Genomic DNA, 21,776 nt, shown 5'->3' on the forward strand with positions numbered 1-21,776 from the left:
TTTTCTAGTAACCAACGGGAGTTACTCTCACATGGATGAGGAAGAGGACGGGCTGCTGTATGGACATGACGCTGATTTCAACAGCTCCAATCAAAACTCTTATCTCCAGGAAAGGTGAGTATTTGTCTTCTTCAGAGGTTTTTATAGACTTACTCTTTATCCACATGTTGGTGTCACCATCACAAAAACATTCGCTGAACTGTTGCGCACATTATTATTTTTTAGCCGTTCCTAAAAAATAACATTATTGAGCATCTTGTGCTCCATTGCACTGTTTCCTCCTTAATGTAAGGTCATTGCTCCTAACGCTGCTGCAGTTATAATAATCGACGTGCGAATGTTGTCTGCACGAGGGTCCAACAACATAAAACGATTCCCTCCTGTGTTATTAGAACAACACAGGATGCAACTTCCACACAAATAAAATAAGGGCTCTGTTTGCCTTGTGTTTCATTTGTTTAAGGGAAAAGCCTCACGTCTCTAGCCCGGCTCAGCCCCAGTCTCCCACCCAGAACCAGAACCAGTGGCAGATCCAGCACGTCAAAGCCTCGAAGAGCATGGACCTGGGTACGACTCAGAACCAGCATCACACTGGTGGGGACTTGATCTTTCCTGGTTGTGCCCTCTGCATGGTGGCTGCGTGCATCCTCACATACATTTAAATATTCCTTCTGCATGACTGCTGCACCACCGGCATGCTCTCCACAGCCGCATGCAGACTGACACCTGTCCCACTGCATGCAGGTGGGACCTCTGCAGAGTCACTGGCTGCAGCTTTGTGTTTGTCTTGTGTGCTTAATTACATCCTGTACTAAACAGAATCAGGTTCATGTTAAAGAATAAGCCGTATATGCTTTTACATTTCGGGGCCTTGGACCTGAGAATAGTGTGATTTGGCTTCTAGGAGTGTGAAGCTGCAGCATCTTTGTGGTTGACCTGTGAACATCTGAGACTTCCAAACTTAAGAAAGCGAGAAACAAAGTGCTAACGCGATGCAGGCTTTAGCTGCAGCTTCATTATGTTTTTTTTATTCATGCAAATAGTGTGAGGAAGGTGATGCTGTGAGCTCACATCTCGGTCACCTGTTGCTCTCTGATTCGAGGGTGTGGAGACATTTCAGCGACTGTTTAAAGTCAGCTGTAGAGATGCTGCGTCCGTGTGCGTGCTTACGCCTGTGCTTGTGCATACATCAGTGTAATGTGACAGCGGATGCAGCAGCACAACAAAAGCATATTGTTTCAAATGTCACTTCCCTCAGTCCTCCTCCTTCAGATATGTGTGTGTGTGTGTGTGTGTGTGTGTGTGTGTGTGTGTGTGTGTGTGTGTGTGTGTGTGTGTGTGAATGAGACAAAGCAGAAGACTATTTGAGCTACTCAGACGTCTGTTTCTACACGAGTAACAGACTGATGGTATGCACTACATGCCTGTACATCGCCTCCTTTGTGTTTTTGCAGCCTCGATCTTCATTAAATGCACGACAAATAAATAAGGATTTATTAACCGATTGCTTGAATGGCATGTTTTCATTGCCAAACCATCAGGCAGCCACAATAACAACATCATATTAAGAAACGCCTCCGTTTTTTCCTGTACTGACAGCAAAAGAGCAAAATCCAGCTTCGCCCAGAAGTGCTGCAGAGGGGAGGACCTTACATGTTTGGGATAAATGTTATCCCTCTAGGCTGGCCTGAAGTTCTGCTTGATCCCTCTCTGTTATGTTGCTATTCCCAGCATGCCCTGGGTCTCTGTAAAGCCCAGAAGAACATATTGCTCACACGTCACAAACAAGACGAGAGCGCTGAAGCCGAGAAGATTGACATGGAAGAAAAATGGGCTAATTTTGGTGACACGTTATAATCTGGCCTGTGACTCAGGGTGTAACTCTCCTATAATTAAATGGAATTCATTAGGTATTATATTTACCTACAAATACTTAAAGCTATTAGAATTAAGAAGTAAAGTATAAGTACTCAGTTTCCCTCTGGGACCAATAAAGTCTCTCTGATTCTGATTCTGACCTAAGTTGATGTTGTGTATAACTTCCAGGTATTTTACAGGAAGTTTGTCCTGGCTCCGTCGTTATAAGGTCAGGGAGGCCTGGGAATTTTTGGTAGAGGAGCAGACACCATGTCACACTTACTTTGCTAAAATAAAAGGTCAGTTCAATAATAAAACATCAATGCAGTGAATATTAAATAAAGATGTAAAAATTCAAGGTTAATCCATCCATAATATGACCCCCTCCCTGCAAACTTCACCCTATTTAAAGATTCAGATGGAAGATTTTGTTTTGTTTTTATGCAAAAATACCAAGAAATGTGCTGAGATTTACTTACAGTGTGATTATTTCTTTGTTTCCTGTCAAATCCTGAATTTTTAACCTGTTGTAAGAGTTTGTAGGTAAATATAATGACATTGTAACTCATGTAATAGAGGGGAATTACTGCCTTAGTTGTGGGCTGTTTTATAAAGTGTCAGCCTCATCTTTTGGTGATGGTTGCTGTGATAGCGCTTCGGGTGAGCTTCAGTGGTTTTGTAAAAGTTTATAAGCTGCGGCAGAAAAGCCGCATTTGTTATCGCACCAAACACAAACGAAGTCATAACCGCAGCCCAATATTAACCACAACCGCACTGCCTCGCCAGTTTACTCAGCTCTGCTAATTTGAGCATCAATTAGCAAATATGTCTCTGTCAGCACACGTGCCTTTGCATCGCCGTATGCAAATCAGGTTTCTCTCATTAGTACTGTAAGTAAAGTCTCAGGATCATATCGAGTCCTGAGACACGCGTGAGGATGGATTCCTGTTACGGAGCTCAAAAAGAGACGAATCGCGTGCACGGACACGCGCAAACGTCACCATGGTGATGAAAGATTTTTCACTTTATATGCAATCACAGCTGGACGTGAAAAAAGTTTCTTGCTGAATTCTTTTTTAACTTTATTTATTAGAGGCGCTTTCAGCTTGGCACTATTTAATTAAAGTGATATTTCAAAATCAGGCAGTTTTGGATGTTTTATGGCTGCAGCAGCAGCAAAGAAGCACAGCAGCGCCTCGGCTAGATTTAAGTGTTAATTTGCAGGCGATTGTTAGGAAAGCTGAATGTATGGGAGTGCAGCAGGGCAGCTTAAGACTGAAGCAGGAAGTGTTTGCTGACGAGGCCTCTGAATGCTGCTCACTGAAGACTACGTGGTTAGAGACACTCAGGGGTCAGCGAATAATCCCGTCATTACACTTTTACTGTTTTCACAACCTGTAAATGTAGTTTCATGTAAATAGTTCATGCAGTTGTGTTAATAAGTGCCACGAATGTGCTTTAGTGAGAACTCCATTACCTTCTTTCATATAACGACCACGCTCCCGTTAGGATCCGACTTCATGCTTTTGTGTGTTTATATAAAAAAGAGCACGACACAGTTTTCATCTATTAATTGGTGGGTCATTTTTATTTAATTTGTCCTGATTTCATTTTTCAGTCCAATTAAAAACTGAAGAATTATTTAAGATCAGTTGCAAATGATGAACGCCTCCCTCGCTCATCGCCGTCCCTGTCGCTCCATCTCTGACACCTTTCCTTCTCTGTGCAGTAAACTTTGTTGGCTTTCGCTCGCATCCTTTTCCCTGTGAATTCAACCAAAACTTCATTTCTTCAGTTTCGAAGGCTGAATTTGAGTTTTATAATCATTATAAAAGTAGGCGACCGGCCTCCTGTGTGTGTGGTAACACAACACCGTGTGCATCACATGCGTGATCCCCCCGCTGTCGGGGAATGCGGTGCAGACCGTGTCAGATGCACACAGGCAGTTTGGCGGCACGCTTCAGGCTTGGTTTTCATTAGAGAAGCCGTGTCACTGTGTTTGTTGCAGCTCTGCTCATCAGCTTCTTGGCTTCAGAATAGAGGGAGAAAAAGCAAGAGGGGGACCGAGGTGGAGGCAGAAAGTGTAGGACGAATTAACAGCAAGAATGTTGATCAAAGAAGGGAAAGAAAGAGGAGCGACGGGCTGGATGGACGGGGTGTAACTGAAAAGAGAAAAGAAAACAGTGAAGTCGAGACACGAGCGGCAAAAGGGCAGAAGGTGAAGGGACAGATGGGGGTCAGAGGGAAGAAGACAGAAAGGGAGGGATGACAAATGAAGTGAGAGCAAGGGAGGAAGGGAAATGACTTAGCAGTAGCAGCGAAGCCGAGCCGACATCACAGGAAGCAGAGCGGCTGTCCCGCCGTCGTGTAAAATGAGACAGAAAACATAATATTGGTTTAAAGAGCGACGGTGAGAGCAAAGAGCGGCAACGTCAGAAAGACAGGCATGTTTGTATGTTAACATCAGTTTCTTGTGTTTCAGTGGCAGATGAGAACAATGTTGGATCCCTGGTCGGAAGCAATGCAGGTGAGCCAAACTCCCACACACTCCTGTATGATCCGTGCCGCACACACATGCAACAGATTTCAGAAACAGTAAATTAGCCACAATAAATGAGAAACTGCGGTGTAAACATATACATGCTGGACACGTTGAAGGTTTTTCTGGAGACAAATGGAAACCAAATTTGCAAACGAACCAAGAAAGAAGAGCAAGGCCTCACCTCACAGACGAGACCGCTCCTGAGGATAGGAGAGAAGGATGTAAGGGAGGACGCAGTCGTCTAATAGGAAAGCTGAAGTGCGGGCGGGCAGAGATGGACGATGCTTCAGAAGCTTTCACCACAGCGGCCGACGAGCGCGTGTTTGTAAAAGTTTTCATCGGAAACTTTTCTCTTTCTCTTGCCTTGAAGTCTCCAGCATTACGTTTGCGGCCTCTTCAGCATTAAGAACACTCGTCGTTGCACTCTGAGTCTGCCTTTATCCTCCTCACTCGGTCCAGCACTTCTCCCACTTCATACGTGCTGGTACAGACTTTCATTTGTTAGCTCCATAACAATTCTGAAGATGATATAAGCATGAAAGACAAGTTATGGAAACAGAGATTTAACTGTAATTTTATTAGATTTGGACCATAATGAGATAAAGATGCCGTGTCTGTTCCTCTTTCCATCATTCCGGTAAAAAGATGAGGAAAACACACTTTTCCCTTCGGTTTCTTGTCTTTGGTTTGGAGCTGAGCGAATGCCGGATCCAGAAAATGTGAGTAAGGCAGACGAGGAAAGAGGGCGTGATGAGGACTGAACGTAAAAATGCAAAGGTGTGGACAAAAGTCCCAAACAAAGCTCTCTCAGCTTAAATCAACAGTGTTGATGATTGTGGACTGTTACCGGGAGGGAAGACTCGAGTGTTAATAATAGTGCTTATATTCTGGTACTCGCTGACTACGACTGACAGATTGTAATTCAGGATTAAACTGTGGCCAGATTTACGTGTTTGTGCTCGGTCAGTCTGTATTTTCTTCACTCTGCTGCACTGCCGGCTGCTGCCAGTTTTTAAAGTCCTGCAGGATAATAATAATACCAATAATGATGATAATGCGTGCTCTGCCCGGTAACTCAGAGATGTTTTCTTTACTGGACTCCTGGATATCTGACATGTCGTATACCTCACCTCATGGTTTCAGGCCTGTTGAATGTCCAGTAAAGACACTTGGACACTTTGTCTGGTTGGTTTCCAGATTATTTTCCTGGCCCGTTTGCACATTCCCCGTACCTGTTGCCTGTCAGCGTGTTTATAAGGCTGCACAGCCCAGAGAGCTGTTAAAGAGAGTGTGTGCCTGGCAAGCGCAACAGCCCACTTTCCTCTTCTTTAATCCATTTTTTATAACTGAAATGCTTCCAGCAGCCCCACGATAGGCTGTCAGGACAGCTGCACGGACTTCGGAGGAGGGAGAGCGTGGAGTGGGATGGGGTGGGGTCCTGGGAAATGAGCAGTTTAAAGACAATGACTTCTGGGAATGTTGTTTACACTTCCAGCAATGGTCTTTCCCTCCACAAAGCCAAAGAAATCTCCGGACAACGACATCAGTCGTTCACCCACATACACGCGTGAAAGCTGTCACCGTCATGGTGATAGTATTGTAATGGAAAGTCCCCATCATCCTGTGGGAAATGTGAACTTCATGTTATATTATAGTTCTGCTGAATTTGAGAGGCAAAGCGATGGAAATAGGCGACCACGTTACAGACCGTGCGTGTGCATGTATGGAAACTTTCCCTTTAAAAGTGAGTGCGTGCACGTCTTTGTGGCTAAATGAAAATCCCACATGTGGAGGCTGCAGATGAGCAAACGGTCTTCAGTAAAATTTTCAGAAATTCTTGCGATAAATAAACACAGAAAAGCCCCGCTTTCACATTCTGACAAATCGTGTCGGGGTTTGTGGTCAGACGTGTTTGACGTCTTTGTGGCGGCATTGAGAAATAGGAGCTCCGTCATTCTGGTAATGAATCAAACGAGCTGTGGAAGAGGAAACGCCGACAGAAGAGATGCTCCCAAGTAAACTCCGTGAAGATTACTTGAGTCATTATTGGATGTACTTGCATGATCAGAGCACATTAGCTCGTATGGTTCAGTAGTGCAGACTCATCCTTTAACCGCTGTGAGAAGGACGACGGAGTCAAACGCACCAAAACTGCTGACAGGACGTAAGCGGTTGCAGCTGTGCTCCTTTCGCTGTGCCGAGCCTCGGGTGATGAAGGCGGCCTCGAGCTGCCCGTGTGTTTGTGAGCCTGCATGCAACAGTGCACGAGAGCTGTTTCCATGTGAAAGTCAATTGTGGGGAATAAACAAGCTCCAGAATCGAGAACATTTCCATCCACGCGCACAAACGCCCTCAGTTGTTTCTTGAATATGCGCGAGTCCTTAATACAGATGCTTCCTTAAGAAGTGGGAAAGAAAAGGTCTCGTGTGTTTATACTCACTCGTGTGAGGTTTTTTTCGCCTGCAGCAAATATGTCTTAAACTGCCAAATTTCTTGTATGCCTTTGTTGCAGTTTTGTGTCTTTGTATTGCCGAGTTTTGCTTCCTCCACCCACCAGCAGCCCTCGCTCACTCACTTTCTTGCCAACGCCATTCAGGCTTAGAGGCTGGCAAACAGGCAGAGGAGCTTAGGACGGACAGCATCTCTCTGAAAGTGTGTGTGTGTCGGGGGCCAGTGTGATGCTGAGGGACCCCGGTGCAGTCCATTGTCTGAATCGCTCCCCGGTGAAACTTTGACTTTGACAGCAGTCGCACGCTGACAACACTTTGCCAATTTGCGTCTTCAGAGAGCCGCATCTCTCTGGATCCCCTTCTGTCTCCTTTGTCTCTTCCTTCCTCTCTTCCTTCCTTTGTTTCCAGTCTCTCTGGCTCTCCCAGACTTTGCTTTGGATTTAACCTGAAAGCCACCTTGTTAGGCTGATGTGGATTGATGGATTAATTTGTCGCAGGGAGAGCAGCTCAATTTGTGTCTTGTGTCAGCGCGGCTGCGTGCACGCGTGCAGATCGTGCTCGATGCCACCTCGCATTAGCTCCTACCGGCTGTTATTAGAAGCAGTGACTGCTTTTCCATCATTCTGTGTTTTAACTCTGTTTGTGTGCACCCTTGGCTCTGCGCCCGTATACCTAATGACCTTTGACCCCTCTCCGTCTCCCCCAGTAAGCCAATAAAGGTAAGCAGTAATCGGGAGATGGTCAGAGCTGTCGCTTCTCGCTGGTTTGGCCATTCGTCCTTTTCAGGCTTTACAGGATGATAGCTGACGTGTGCTGCGCTGATGTTGTATGATGCATGAGACACTGCACGTCGAGGTGGAGGCCAATGTTTAAGATTTCCATCTTTTAGCAAACCGAAGCGAGAATCTATATGAGCCTCCACAGCTCGTGCATTAATGAGTGAAAAATAGATTCTCTTCTCCAAACAGCTCGTGCACATGGATCTCAGATGAAGGAGTCATTATCCTGCAGAAACGACACATTAGCTCTTGTTGGCAGCGAGGCCGGCGACTATCTGGTTTTTGGGGTGGCGCTCGTGGAACTCCTCCATGCTACATATTTGCATTATCGTTTCTTTCGGTCAATTATTATACCGTCGCCTTTCAGTCCAGCTGCATCTGCGTTAAGCTCTGTGGGAATCTGAAAATAAATACTGAGACATGAGATTGACGATGATGTCACGTGTTTGTACGGCTTATGATGCCCGTTCAATTATTACGGGCCCCGCGGGATCGGAAAACCTCATTTCGTCGGCCGGGATCTGCGAACTGCTCTGCACACATATAATAAACAGGAAACGGTTGCTTACACAAACCAGACTGTTTCACACACGCGCGCTCTTAGAGATGCGTCGTGTAGCCTGCACACCTCACCCTTTAGATCACCGTGTCATTTTATTTTGAGGAGGAATTTTTAATTAAGTGTGTGTGTCTTCTCTAACGCGCATGCCGGGGCCGGGTGGTATTTGTGCTGTGATGTAATGCTTTTCTCCCCCCGATGGGACAGTGGGAGAAGCTGGATATTGTCTTTTTCCATGGAAAAGTGGAGCACAGAAATGGAGCTGCATTTCCTTATTGGAGCGTCCAAAGAGTGCTTGGGTTCATCAGAAGTTGGGGATGTTGTTGGGTCTGCTGGCTTTGTTGCCGCTGCCTGCTGCTAAGCTGCTCCTTAGTGTAATTTTGACTTTGAAAGTAGCCCACTGCCTTCCTGCCAACAAAATAGCCTTGGGATAGCTTGGCATTCTCTGTCTTTGTGCTCTGTTTTTAATTTTTTATTTATATATTTTTTGTTTTTTCCTCTCTCTCTCTCCCGTTGTCACTTCCATCCTTCCTCTTTCATTCCTAGGCCTGCTGTCTTTGTTTCTTTCTTCTTTTCTCCTCTCTGTTTTTCTCTGCCAACCCCCACCTTCCTCCTCCTCCTCTGCCTCCAACCATTTTGATATTCTTGTCTTACTTGTGATCCCCCCCCACACACACCCCTCGCTCTCTCTCACTCTCTAAAAGCAGCTTAATTCTATCATCTTACAGTTGGACAGCAGTAATTACATTTATGACACAAATCCTGCTACTCAAAGCAAAAAATGTTTGTGAGAGCTTGTGTGTGTGTTAGCTATATATCTTTATAAGTGATTGTGTGTGTGTGTGTGTGTGTGTGTGTGTGTGTGTGTGTGTGTGTGTGTGTGTGTGTGTTCCCTGATTACCCAGCGAAACACCACAAAGCTATTTATAAAACTTCAGCTCATCCAACTACCGAGTGTTTTGCAAACAGTTTTTGGACTCAGAGGTCAGTCTGTGTTTTATTAGCTTCCATACGTATTAGGATAGCAGCATCATTTTTGTAGTCTTGTCTCTGTCCAGTCATTTCAGGACGTTTTCTCATTGTTTCATTGTTTAAACACAGACGTGATCAGGTTGCTGGAACTTTCAGGATGAGGTCCAAAGAGGCGTTGATGCAAATGAACGAGACCATCATCAACCTGAAAAACCACAATAAAAAAAGTGGAAAAATCAACAATCTGCTACATTCTTAATCATCACCATCAAGTTTAATTGATCTCAATTCAATTCAGTTTTATTTATACGGCGCCAAATCACAACAACAGTCGCCTCAAGGTGCTTTATATTGTAACGTAGACCCTACAATTATACATACAGAGGAAAACCCAACAATCATATGACCCCCTACGAGCAAGCACTTTGGCGACAGTGGGAAGGAAGCCTAATCTTGAAAGTAGAGATAGTGTCTGTCTCCTGAATCCAAACTGGAAGCTGGTTCCACAGAAGAGGGGCCTGAAAACTGAAGGCTCTGCCTCCCATTCTACTTTTAAATACTCTAGGAACAACAAGTAGGCCTGCAGTGTGAGAGCGAAGTGCTCTAATAGGGTGATATGGTACTACAAGGTCATTAAGATGAGATGGGGCCTGATTATTTAAGACCTTGTATGTGAGGAGCAGGATTTTGAATTCTGGATTTAACAGGAAGCCAATGAAGGGAAGCCAACACAGGAGAAATCTGCTCTCTCTTTCTAGTCCCTGTCAGGACTCTTGCTGCAGCATTTTGGATTAACTGAAGGCTTTTCAGGGAGTTTTTAGGCTTCCTGATAATAATGAATTACAGTCGTCCAGCCTGGAAGTAATAAATGCATGAACTAGTTTTTCAGCGTCACTCTGAGACAGGATATTTCTAACTTTAGAGATGTTGCACAAATGGAAGAAAGCAGTCTTACATATTTGTTTAATATGTGCGTTGAAGGTCATGTCCTGGTTTCAGTGCGTAATGACAGAATTATTTCCATGGTTAAGAAAAACAGCTTCACATCGTTTATATCAAGTCAGGAACAGTCTTGAGGGGGCGGGCGTATTATTGTCAAGATTCAGATCGACATTACGACATCGACATCTAAAAACAATGTTTGGAGAGATGAGCTTGTTACAGAGGGATGGGAAAAGAAAGAAACAGCTCGTGATCCGAAGCCGATTATCTGTCAAACATGGTGGAGCCAGTGTTACGGCCGCAGTCCCGCGTGGCTGCCAGACGAACCAGGTCACCGGTGTTTATCGATGATGTCACTACTGAAGTGTACGGGGCTCTGCTCCGACACGATCAGACAGTGGAAATACAAACATTATATTTCTTATTTCTTTAAGTGTGCTTTTATTCACTTAAAATAAAAGTGACAGATTATCAACTAAAGTATGAGGGCCGGGTCGGATCTCACTGAGTTGAAGGACTATAACATCTAGTCCTTTTACTGCATCTACTTAAAGTTATCAGGTGAAAGTGGTGCATGGGGGGTTTCACGCAGCAGCTCAACAACTGAAAACTTGTATTTAAAATGATTTTGTTTGTTTGTTTTTCTTTGTTTAAAGGCAGAGTACACGTAGCTTCAGCCCGTTAGCCGCAGCACACGGTCCTGTTGAGCTTCTAGAAGTTATAAACTATGTAATCATACTGTCAAAACAAATATAGATGCTTCTGTCGCAGTGTTACAGTTACACAGCTAACACCCTGTCATACTCCACGGCATATATGAAAATGCAAATCAAGAAAAATGAGTCACCCGATGTAAATAAGATTTGGGAGTTCAGCTGGGACTAATGAGCTGAGACGGTAAATCATGTGCTAAATGCTAACAGCACATAAAAGTTTTCATAGTTTCGGTGTCGTAACAAAAGGTTGTTGGACCACAGCTGGAAGGGAACTGGTCTGTCTGTAAACTAGACACTGACTGGGTTATATTTGCTTTTCTTAAACTGGTTCTAGTGGTTTTTTGTAGGTTTGGCTTTGATGTTCGCAAGGAAAAGCATGTTTTGCTGATGGCTGACGTAAATCTAGTGTTTCTTATTAAAAAAGTAAACCTGAAAGAATTTAATTTGAGTTTCAGTCTCAGTTTTATGACTTTTGATGGAACATTATTGTTTAATTGTTTCATCAGTTCAGCTGTTCGGCTGTCGCTCCTGGGTTGATCCAGTTTGGAATAATCACCTGGCGCTGTGGTGATTCAGTGTGCCTCTGAATGTCATGTGGGCAGTGTTTATGGATGTGAGTCTGACATGTTGTGGCCTTTGCCCGTCTCCTCTCGGAGCGGACCACTTACATTATGCATGTGCACACATTCATTGTGAGTTATTACTCGTTGTGTGTTTGTGTGCGTTTGGTTAATGGTTGTTTAAATAGCTGTGGAAGTCGCCTCCTCAGTCCTCGGTCACGCGCGTGTGCACGCACACACAAACAGCAGCAGCGTGTATAGGGAATCATTAGCTAAAGTGATGCAAGTTTAGCTATCATGAATCACAGTGGCATCATATCGACAGGCCACGGCCAGCAAGGAATCCGAAATGTGTGTGTGTGTGTGTGTGTGTGTGTGTGTGCATGTAAGGATTACCAGTATTTTGAGCTGGCAGCTAGCCCAGCCTTCCTCCCTTCTTCCTCATTTTTCTCTGTCCTCCTCTCTGCCACCGGGGTTTCCCATGATGATATCCTCTGGAGGAAACTTAATTTGCTCCCTCCCAGTCATCTTTCCTCCTTCCCTTCTTGTGTCTTCTCTGTTTTAGGTGGCACAGAGTGACACTTGCATTACCTCTTCTCCCTCTTTTGTTTAATAAACAGCAATCCTCTCAAGTGGTGGAGACATCACAGCGGGGCCCGAGGCTGAACCCGGTCCGGATGCTTTTAACTTGGGTTTGCGCAGCACATAGCAGCAGTTGCTAGTGCAAGCTTTGCTGTTTCTACAAATGTAGACTTTGTGTGCTTGAAACGTGAGGCTCTAACACACATCTGATGTCTCTCTCCCTCCCATGAATACTTGTCTTCTCATCCATCGTTCTCCTCTTCATCATGCTTCCTGCTAGATCCCTCCCTCCCTCAGTAATATCTCTCACAGCATACTCGTGATGATGGATGGAGATCTCGGGACGGTGAAGCAGACTTCCCATCCATCACAGACTCAACAACAGGATAGTTAACTGCATCGCTTTTTTTATTGGCACTTCTCTCTGGAGTTCAGCCGTAGCCTGGCGGGTCTGGCTTCTGGTTCTCGTGGCTCCTTCAGGGTTTTAATCTGATCACAGAAAGGTGCAGCAGGGATAAAGCGTTTTTCGATCACCACACCTGGGCAAAGGTGTCTCTTTCCTACCGTATATGTGCAGGTCGGGTGTTCTGTGGCACTGAAACCAGGAGCAGAGCGACAGTATCTACATCACGGCCGTGCAGTGAAATTCTTCAGATTTGGCACCAAAGTTTAAAGATGATCTAATCAGAATTTGCCGATCAAAATTGAACATGTTTTTGGTCAGAAATTAAGATGTTTATCACTTGAAATTCTTCAGAGATGCTTTCTGACCCTTTTAACTTAATGCAGTAAAGCAAAGGGAGATGTGATACTTCAAACTAATCTAAGCTGTCTACCTTGAAACTGCGGTTTCATATTCAAAATCACTGTGTGCTGCCAAGGCTGTAGCTTTCTGTGCTGTCAGTCTCACCTTCAATGATCAAATGCAACCTGACTGACTGTCAGGAGGAGACAACTGCAACATGCTAATATTAGTTCCTTTCCCCCCCACAGCATCATCAAGCCCCGTGGAGCTCGGCCCCACCCTGGGCCTGAAGAAGTCCAGTTCCCTGGAGAGCCTCCAGACGGCCATGTCGGAGGTCAACAGAAAGAACGAACTCCTCCCGTTCCACCGCCCTCGCCCAAATATGGTGAGGGGAAGAGGCTGCAACGAGAGCTTCAGAGCCGCTATCGATAAATCCTACGACGGGCCGGCTGAAGATGATGACGGTAAGCGGGAGAGAGAGACGCGTGTCTGCGATACGCTGACGATGCATTGTCATTCATTCGTCTACACATCACATGTTGCTGCGTTAGAATGTCAGATTTGTATCTGCAGCTCGGTCTGATTGGTGACATTTATCTTCACCACGTTCACGTGGAGTTTTCTAACGCAGTGATTGATGCCCGCTCGACTTACCGCCGTGCGCTAGGTGTTCCCCAATTACATTTTCTCAAGTAAAGTGTGACAGGGGCTTTGCAACAAGCACCTTATGCTTCCAAATATCAGCACATATTCAACTCCCAGCTGTGTTATTAGCAGCCAAGTCTTATCAGTCACCACCAGAGTAATGAGTCGGCTTGTTTCAGATCACTACACTCACACAGGATAGGACTAATAGGGCATTTCAACACACACACACACACCGCGGCCACATCTGTCACTATCCTTCTAAATATTCAACACTTTCAGAGCTGCAGTTAATCGACAGAGAGCACTGAATCTGTCTTTCGTTCCTCTCCTGTGTGCTTCTCTTTGTCTGTTGTCGTCACTTTTTGCTTGGGTTTAAATCATGTAAATGCTTATCGAGCGCTGCCTGTCAGAGGTGAGTTTGCACTCTTTAGCCCTGGACCTGCGTTTGTTAGAAAGGAAAACACTGGTAATATTTTGACAGTCAAAATGAAGCAGTTAATGTGCAGCAGATGCATCGTGTGGGGTCCTGAGCTGAGTCCAGCTAATACCACAGGAGAACAGCGTGTCACAGTTTCTAATCTATTCACTTGTGATGAGTCAGTGCCTGTGAGGCCGTTCTTCAGCTGGGACGGATTACTCTCAATACTTTTTCTTATTTCTGTTTAATTTGGATCATTTCTTTATTTCTTTGGTGCAGAAAAGATGAAAAAATCCCGACTTTATGCTGACATGTGACGAGTCTCTGGCATCGACCTGCTTTGAAGCAAATATTCTGATTGTTGCTTCAACCTGTTGTTGTGATATTTGCACATTTTCTGAAACACTAAAATTCTGTGAACAAGCCTCACAGGAAAAATAAAAACCCACATATGTGCACAATTATCACAGCAACAAAAACTCTTTAGTGAGATCACGTCTGCTGCCATTGTGGATGCTGTGGGTCTGCAGCAGCACAAACACACAGGCACACGCACACTTCCATCCTCCCGGAAGACGGTCTTTGTAATTAATGCTGAAGTGAATACCCAAATAAAATTAAGCCCCATTTGAAGTCATAAATTTAGTTTGGTTAGCTTATGAAATCTGACAAGGAGTCTATAATTTCTGCGTGTTTGTGTGTTTGTGTTGCGTCTCAGACCTCCAGTCTGTCAAAGAACCAATGAGGCGTCACGGTTTACTCTGTGAAGAGCAAATCAACTCTCTGTAAAGCTGATAAGTGCACTGTGGAGAAAAATGTAAACTCTATCTGACACTTTGCACGAGTCGTTTTTATTTGTGCACATTGTTGCTTAATGCGTTTGTTTTTTTTGCCCTTGACCCTCTTTGTGACGTGCTGTGTGAGCACCAGGCTCAAACTCGTAGGTGAACGTGCAAGAAAACGACCGTGCAAACAGTTTGTACTCACACAGCGTGTAAAGGTGGAAAAGTCACCAGCATCACTGACTGACTGGTCGGGTCACACCCCCAGAATAGTGTGTTGTTTTTTTTTGTGTAGTTTATTATCAATAAACAACATTTCACAGACATAACCTGCAGTCATCGTACTTAAAGCTGCCTTTGGTGGTCTCTCCTGCACAGCAATCCTTCAGGTCAGGTTGATGATTCAGATGTTTATGTTTTATTGAATTAAATCCAAAGTAGTTGTTTTTGCTACTTTGTTTCATCCTCCTTATATCGTTCTTCTCTTTTTCCCCTCCAGATGATGGTACCGAGCCCAGTTCAGGTCGGGACACGCCTGCGAGTAGTTCCTCTCGGCAGGGAGTTGGTGACCAGGCCGAAGAAAAAGGCAAAAAAGAAAAGAAAAAGAAGGCAAAAACAAAGAAGAAAGAAAAGAGCAAGGTGAAGGGAAAAGAGAAGGAGAAGAAGAAGACAGAGGAGCCCGAGGAGACGGAAAAGAAGAGCAAGAAAATCGGCTTCGGCCTGCTGAGGTGAGGGATTCTAAAACGAGTGCTAGCATTAGCTTCACTTTATTGTGTCTTTGTAATAAAATACAAACTTTGAGCAGAGATGCACCACAGCAGACTGAAGATTCAGTTTAAACAGACGTTATAAAAGCCAGAAACCCTGCTGTCCCCACGGCCGACCACACGGCCGACCACACGGCACATATGAAAGCTTTGAAATCATTTCTCACAGAGCGGTGATTTCCAAAACGAACATCAAAGCGTTTATTAGACCAACGTATTTGTTTTAACGTGTCACCGGCTTCAGTTTCACATTATTCACAACATCCAGACTTCAGTGGAAACGTGGTGGTAATGGTCTGACAGTCTGCTCCGCTTTGCTGAGCCTCACTCAGTGAAGTTTAGTGTGTTTGCTGAGACGAGAGTGAAATTTGTGTCTTTCTCATTTGCACTTTTAGATATCAGCGTTTTTTTGCTGTTTGCTGATCACTTTTTCGTCACCGATAAGCAGTCCTGAACTTTTCTGCTGCTGCTGGATGTTCTCTGTCCTCTCAGAGCCCACGAACCACCAGCTGCACAGGATCAGGTCACCTTTTGTATCAATGCAAGGAGCAGAGTTCACTAGGCCGTCATCTTTTCTTTGTTTATTGTCAGAAAAACTGACGTGCATCATCAAATATGTGTACATCCCACCTGCGTTCGTACCGTGTCGGACAAAACATGAACACTGAGCTCTTTTTTTGTGCCTTCGTGACTCGCTGTCACGTGCTGCTGGGCACAAAGACCGCTCTGAGACACATTTTCCTTAAGAGGCCTGAAATTTTCCTTAAGAGGCCTGAAATTTTCACTCAGAACTATTTTGTATGATTAAGACTGCACCTCTCAGCGTGACTATAACATACGTAGCATGAATGAGGCAAAGTGTTTCAATGAACAATTTACTATACTTTCCACCTTAACTGCTGCCTACTATCAGTGTTTTTCCCCACTGTGGTTCTGAAGTGGGATTTCACGTGACTATTACACAGATACAGATCTTCAGATAAACAGCAGCGTGCAATTTGATCTGCAAAATAGAGCCGCAGCCTTTCAAAATACACTCACAAAAGCAGTCTGTGTGAACTGGGACACAGAAAAGCACTTCCAGATTTCAAAGTCCCATTTTATCACAATGATTGTATCTCCAAATTGCATGTTATTTAAAGTGTAATATTAGGCAGTTGGACTAATATGCACTAATTTTGTGTAATCGAATAGGTTTAATTCTTTTTCTTTGAAAGTCGCCACCTTTCCCCCGATCTCCCTTCAGCCGGTTTTGTTTCTCCCATTCTTGCACCATTTAATCATTAGGAAATAAACCTTTATGATGCGGAGATAGAGCCCGTTTTATTGTGCTAAAATTCTATCTTTGTTATTCAGTGGACTGTGTAAACGGCTAATCTAAGCCTGTTAATAAGATGTTTTTTATTCTTCGCTAAGTGTGACCGAGTGTGAGGATGACTAACAGAGCGCTGTGTCCTGTGTGGTTTACCTTTACAGGAGCTACCTGTCTGCCTCCTCCTGTGTTTATCCTTAGTTCAGCTGAGCTGTGCGTACGTTAATGCCGCCGTCCTCCAGCCCTCAAAACACAAAGAGACCTTGTAACACAGAACAAAGTTCCTGATAACTGAGCAGAGATGAGCAGCTCTGAGTTTGATGAAAAGTTGACCTTAATCAGCTTTGCGTCCGTTTTATTGTCAGCTGTGTTTGTCAGTAGTAAAACTGAAGGTCTGTGATTCACTCTGGTATTTCTCTGTTCTCTGGAGGGACTTTGTTGTTGAGTTTTCAGACTTTTCAAATTAAATATTGCGAAATTTGAGGATTGTGAATAAAACTGCAGTCCAAGATCAGATAACAGGAAGTGTGTGTGCGCAGAAAGTGAGAAAAAGGGTCCTTTTCTTTGTGTGTGTGAACTGATCTTCATCATAGCCTGAACTCGTCTTCAGGAATAGTTCTCCGGGCTTCCTGAAGGGCGTTCAGAGCTTTTCTTTGAGCGTTTCTGCCGCTCGTTCAGTTTCCTGTCGAGATGATCCCACGGTAGATTAATAGCGTAGAGGTCCGGGCTGTGGGAAGGCCAATCCGTGACGGTTTTTGTTGTTTGTGTGTTGTTTACTGCACTGGCAGCGTGTTTGGAATCACTGTCATGCTGAAAAATGAAGCTGTTTCCAATCACATGCTTTCCAGATGCAAGCATCTAAATCTGATGGTACTTAAAAAAAATCTAAACCGCATTTGTTTGCAGAAATAAATCAATGCTGCTCCCTGTAAGCTGCAGCATTTTATTATATTGTCACAAATATAATTGCTGCAAATGTCTTTGAAATATTTGATCGAAATATTAGTTTTGATGCTATCTTGCCCACTCTTAATGGGAACAAACAATCTGTTTTTGCAACAGGCTGCCAGTAACAAAGTGGCCAACGATCCAGTTTAAGACTGGTTCTCTGTTTTGTGCAGAAACAACACTGGTTTTTCCCTCAAGGTGCCTTTTCATGCTTGAATGATTCACAGATCAGTGTTAAGTGGCTTAACAAAGAAACACCCCAAAAAAACATTCCTCCGAAAATGCTCAGGTACAACGACTGAAACCGATGAAAGCAAAGTAAACTCTGAAAGACCCTCAGAAAGTCTGGAAACTGTAGACCACCTGACAAAGAAAACTAAAGCACAGTGTATCTCGTTAGAAGCAAACGTAAAGAAATGAGGAGAGGATCGAGACTTTTGCACAGCACTGCATGTACATAGAAGCCTGGTGAATCTTAGCTTTGGACTTGAGATGAATGTTGTTGTTTAAACATGTTATCAAAATATCTGCTGATGACAAAACGTTTGATCATCATCACTTTTGTCTGAAATCAGCAGTGGAGGTCCAACAACAACAACATACCGACTGGGTCCTAAACTCCGTCAGCTTCAGGTCCCAAAGTCAAACGAACACTGCAGCATCACTGAGAGTTAAAAACTGTCTAAATTCTTTCATCTGTAATAAGATGATCAGCGTTGCTGCTTTACCAGGTGTAACAATGAAGTTTAACATCCAGGCATCCATGAAAACAGAATTTATTACATTTAACAGAGTTAGAAGTTAGCAGGAAGTTAGCTCGCTAGCTTCCACCTAAACATGATATAGCATGTTCTGACTGAGAGATTTCTGAAAAATTCAGACGTACAGCTCTGCTATCACTTCCAACATAAATGAAGACAGAAAACTAAACAGCAGTGGCGTTTGTAGGGTTACTGAAGTTGGGCTAGCTGGTATATAATGATGTGCTACGTGATCGCTAGCGACACAGCTATGTTAGCCTAGCATAAACACAGTGAAGCTGGAGGATGAATGCTAACTTTTTTCCACTCGATAAAAGTTAACGTGAGGGTTCCCGATGGTTAGAGACAAATGCAATCGCATGGCAGGATGCTGTAAACGGACCAAACTTCAGTCAGGAGAACAACTGAGATAATCCATCCACAATACGAGGTTAGTCATTAATATAAGATAAGATAACCTTTATTTGTCCCACACGTGGGAAATTTGTTTTGTTACAGCAGAAAGTGGACAGTGCAAAGTTACATAGCAAAAATTATAAAACATTATAAGGCCTTTAATGTGCCTCATAATCCAGTGCGCCTTATGGTCCGAAAAATATGGTACATGTACTAGTATTTGATGACTTCATATAAAATACACACTGCAAACAGAGCTAAGTAATTCAGTCATAAATCATGTTTATATAAATAGTTAAACGATGACAGAATGTACCTCCTTCTCTTTCCTTTTGCTGCTGGTTTTTGTGGTGCACACCTCCATCACACATCACAGACTGAAGGATGTGGTTTTTCCACCTCCTTCACTCCATCGCGTTTGTCTTTGTTTTAAGCGCCTCAGAGTTCAGCGAAGGTTACAGCGATACCTTCTGCGTGTGTTCATCCACCTCTCTTCCTCTTGTCTGCCACTCTGTTTGATTACGGTTTGGACAGCCTACGCCGCACACCCGAGAACATCTCCAGTTTAATCTAAGCGAGCCTCCTCTCCATCCATCCTTTCATCTAACCCCCGGCTCTCCCATCACATCTCGCCACAAGTGCTTTAAAACCATATAATACACCCGAGGATATTTTTAGACCTTTCCCCTACACCTCATCGCTCATCACTGTAAGAAGGTCTTGATTAGATCCCAGTGATAATCTCAACCTTTCTCTCCTCCTCTTCCTTGCCATCTTTTGCAGCGACCACCCCCACCCCCTCTCTCCATTCCCACCCCGCTAATCTTTGCATCATTCCAATTTTTCCCTCTCCGTCTGCTCTCTCCAGCTCCCGCTCTCTATCTGCATTTGATTGCATGTAATGGTGGTAGACTGAGAAGGCAAATTGGTGCTATTCAGTACAGTTCAATCTGGGGCGAGCTGCTGATTTGTCATATTCATCTAAGGGCACCTTTGATTGGCCTGATGGTCTGGAAGAGAGGCAGTATGGGATACTCTGCCTTACTGCAGCTCTCTGGTTGTACAGTAGTAAGTGTGCATGTTTGTTATAGACGGTTCGCACGTTTGAAACTTGAATTCAACTGCGTTACCTCGCTGATCGTGCACCGCCTCTGAAGACGCTTACTTTACTGGATTTTGTGATTTGAATTGTTAAGTTGGATGAAGGGAGGGTTCAGCGTTGCAAGTACCTGCAGTAACGTAATTACTGTATGTCTCATTCTCATCGTTAACCCCGGCGATAACATCCAACTCTAAATGTTTGCTTCAAATGCCCTTTAAAGTGGACAGCTGGCTCCGTCATCTGAACCGTTGCCACTTGCCAATCAGATATGCCAGTCATCTGCGTGTGTGTGTGTGTGTGTGTGTGTGCGTGCACCGTGGTAACCGGCCCACCGTCATGAATATTCATGTGCTGATAAAACACGATTGGTCACACAGTCAGATGGTTGTCATATAGTTGGCACATGGTTACTGTGAATCTTCCAGAGAGTGTGTGTGGATGCATTTGTTTTTCTGTAAAGTTGTGCGTCTTTTGTCTTTCTTGCTCAGACCTTTTAGCGTCGTGTTATTGTGCTTTATGTGTACAGAGATATAGTGTGTACACGCAGCCATAACTCTGTGCTCTGCACATAATTTACACGGGTGGAGAGTACGGTTGTTGAGCTGGTCCGTCGCCTGCGTGTGTGCGACCGGCTGTGAAAGAGGAAGGGAGAGAGACAGTCTGTACAAATGAAAATATGGCGATCTATCAGGTGTGACTGGGAGAGGACGAGGTCTACCAGAACAAAATGTAAGCGGGCACTGCTGCTGTCACTGCATCATATTCATGCGGTTATTGATGTGTGTGTGTGCACGCTGTTCATTTTCAAATTGAAACTATGTTTATTAGAATATCTGATATCTAATGGGTCTGCCTATATGAAGCACCACGTGTGTGTGTGTGTGCATGTGTGTGTTTGCTGACTATCATTTATAATTATTGAAAAGCTTTCACATGAATGGCACATGTATACTTAAAGAGCTTTGAGCCTTTAGCCCATTTTTTTACCTCTCACTGATACCAGTAATTAGACTTCCCCCATATTGTCCCATTTTTTCCTCGTGGCTCCTCTCCCGCTCTCTGCGCTCTTTCCAGCTGGTCATAATGCTGCATCTCTGTTAGACTTAAAGTGCTCCATCGCTGGGACTATTAGCCCATCTCAACGGTGGGGCCCATTAGGACTGACTAGCTCCATTGTGGGCTGTGTAATGGTTGAGCTTCATGCTAGGCCTATTAGCCCGAGTCTGTGCATACTGTATGCCTGTGTGCTTTTGAATGTGTGTGTGTGTGGTGCTTAGATGAAAAGGTTGATGGCAGAAAATGGACTTACTTTGATGCTGCAGTCCCCATCATTTGCTGGAGATTTTCTGATTGGTGGAGCTCTGCTGTGTTTGAATTAAGCTGCCTGTAAGAGTTGCTGCTGTACAGTTGCAGCACTTAAATAGGCTGTGAAGAAATGACATGTTGGCAGTTTGATGGAGGCCGTATTTCACTCCCGATCTTAGCACAAGTCCAGCAAATGTAATTTATAAATGTATATTCAGGTTGCTTGAGTCAGGCCAGCTTCTTTCTCAGTTAACCCTCAGCCATAGCAACTGGGAAACTGGTCTGGGATGCTTTGCAACCAGTTTGCAAATGGCTCCTAGAGGTTGCTGGCAGTTTCTGCAAAATCTGATGCCAAGTTCAATTCATGCAGACCTAAAAACCAGTCAGTAACCCCTGGTAACCAGTGGTTGTCAGGGAAAATTGCGTATTCCCTAGCTTTTTAGTGACTGGTTGCCGGGGGTTACAGATGGTTGAAATTGAACCACCTCATGATTGCTTTGGTTGCTGCAGTGGTCCTTAGACGACTTTTCATTTCATTCAATTCCACATTTAGACTCAGTTGCAACTTTTATTTTGCATTAAACTCGAATGCCTGCATCTTAGATTTTTGCATTTTGGCTTGCAGCTTGCACA

At 44.2% G+C, this 21,776-nt stretch overlaps 1 protein-coding gene across 3 annotated transcripts in view; it reads left to right on the plus strand.

Annotated features, from left to right (window-relative positions):
* Positions 1-21,776, plus strand: part of LOC146370186 (partitioning defective 3 homolog B-like) — a 209,077-nt gene that overhangs the window by 106,494 nt on the left and 80,807 nt on the right. For 2 of the 3 annotated variants that reach the window (XM_084908589.1, XM_084908591.1), the window contains 5 exons: positions 9-114; positions 464-594; positions 4,340-4,384; positions 12,953-13,168; positions 15,052-15,280. In XM_084908589.1, the coding sequence (XP_084764715.1) occupies positions 9-114; positions 464-594; positions 4,340-4,384; positions 12,953-13,168; positions 15,052-15,280 (727 nt within the window). The remainder of the gene's footprint in view (positions 1-8; positions 115-463; positions 595-4,339; positions 4,385-12,952; positions 13,169-15,051; positions 15,281-21,776) is intronic. The other variant, XM_084908590.1, reaches the window with a different exon arrangement.

Source organism: Perissodus microlepis, chromosome 16 (genome assembly GCF_051167445.1).
Source record: "Perissodus microlepis isolate ML-2025 ecotype Zambia chromosome 16, ASM5116744v1, whole genome shotgun sequence".
Taxonomy (NCBI): domain Eukaryota; kingdom Metazoa; phylum Chordata; class Actinopteri; order Cichliformes; family Cichlidae; genus Perissodus; species Perissodus microlepis.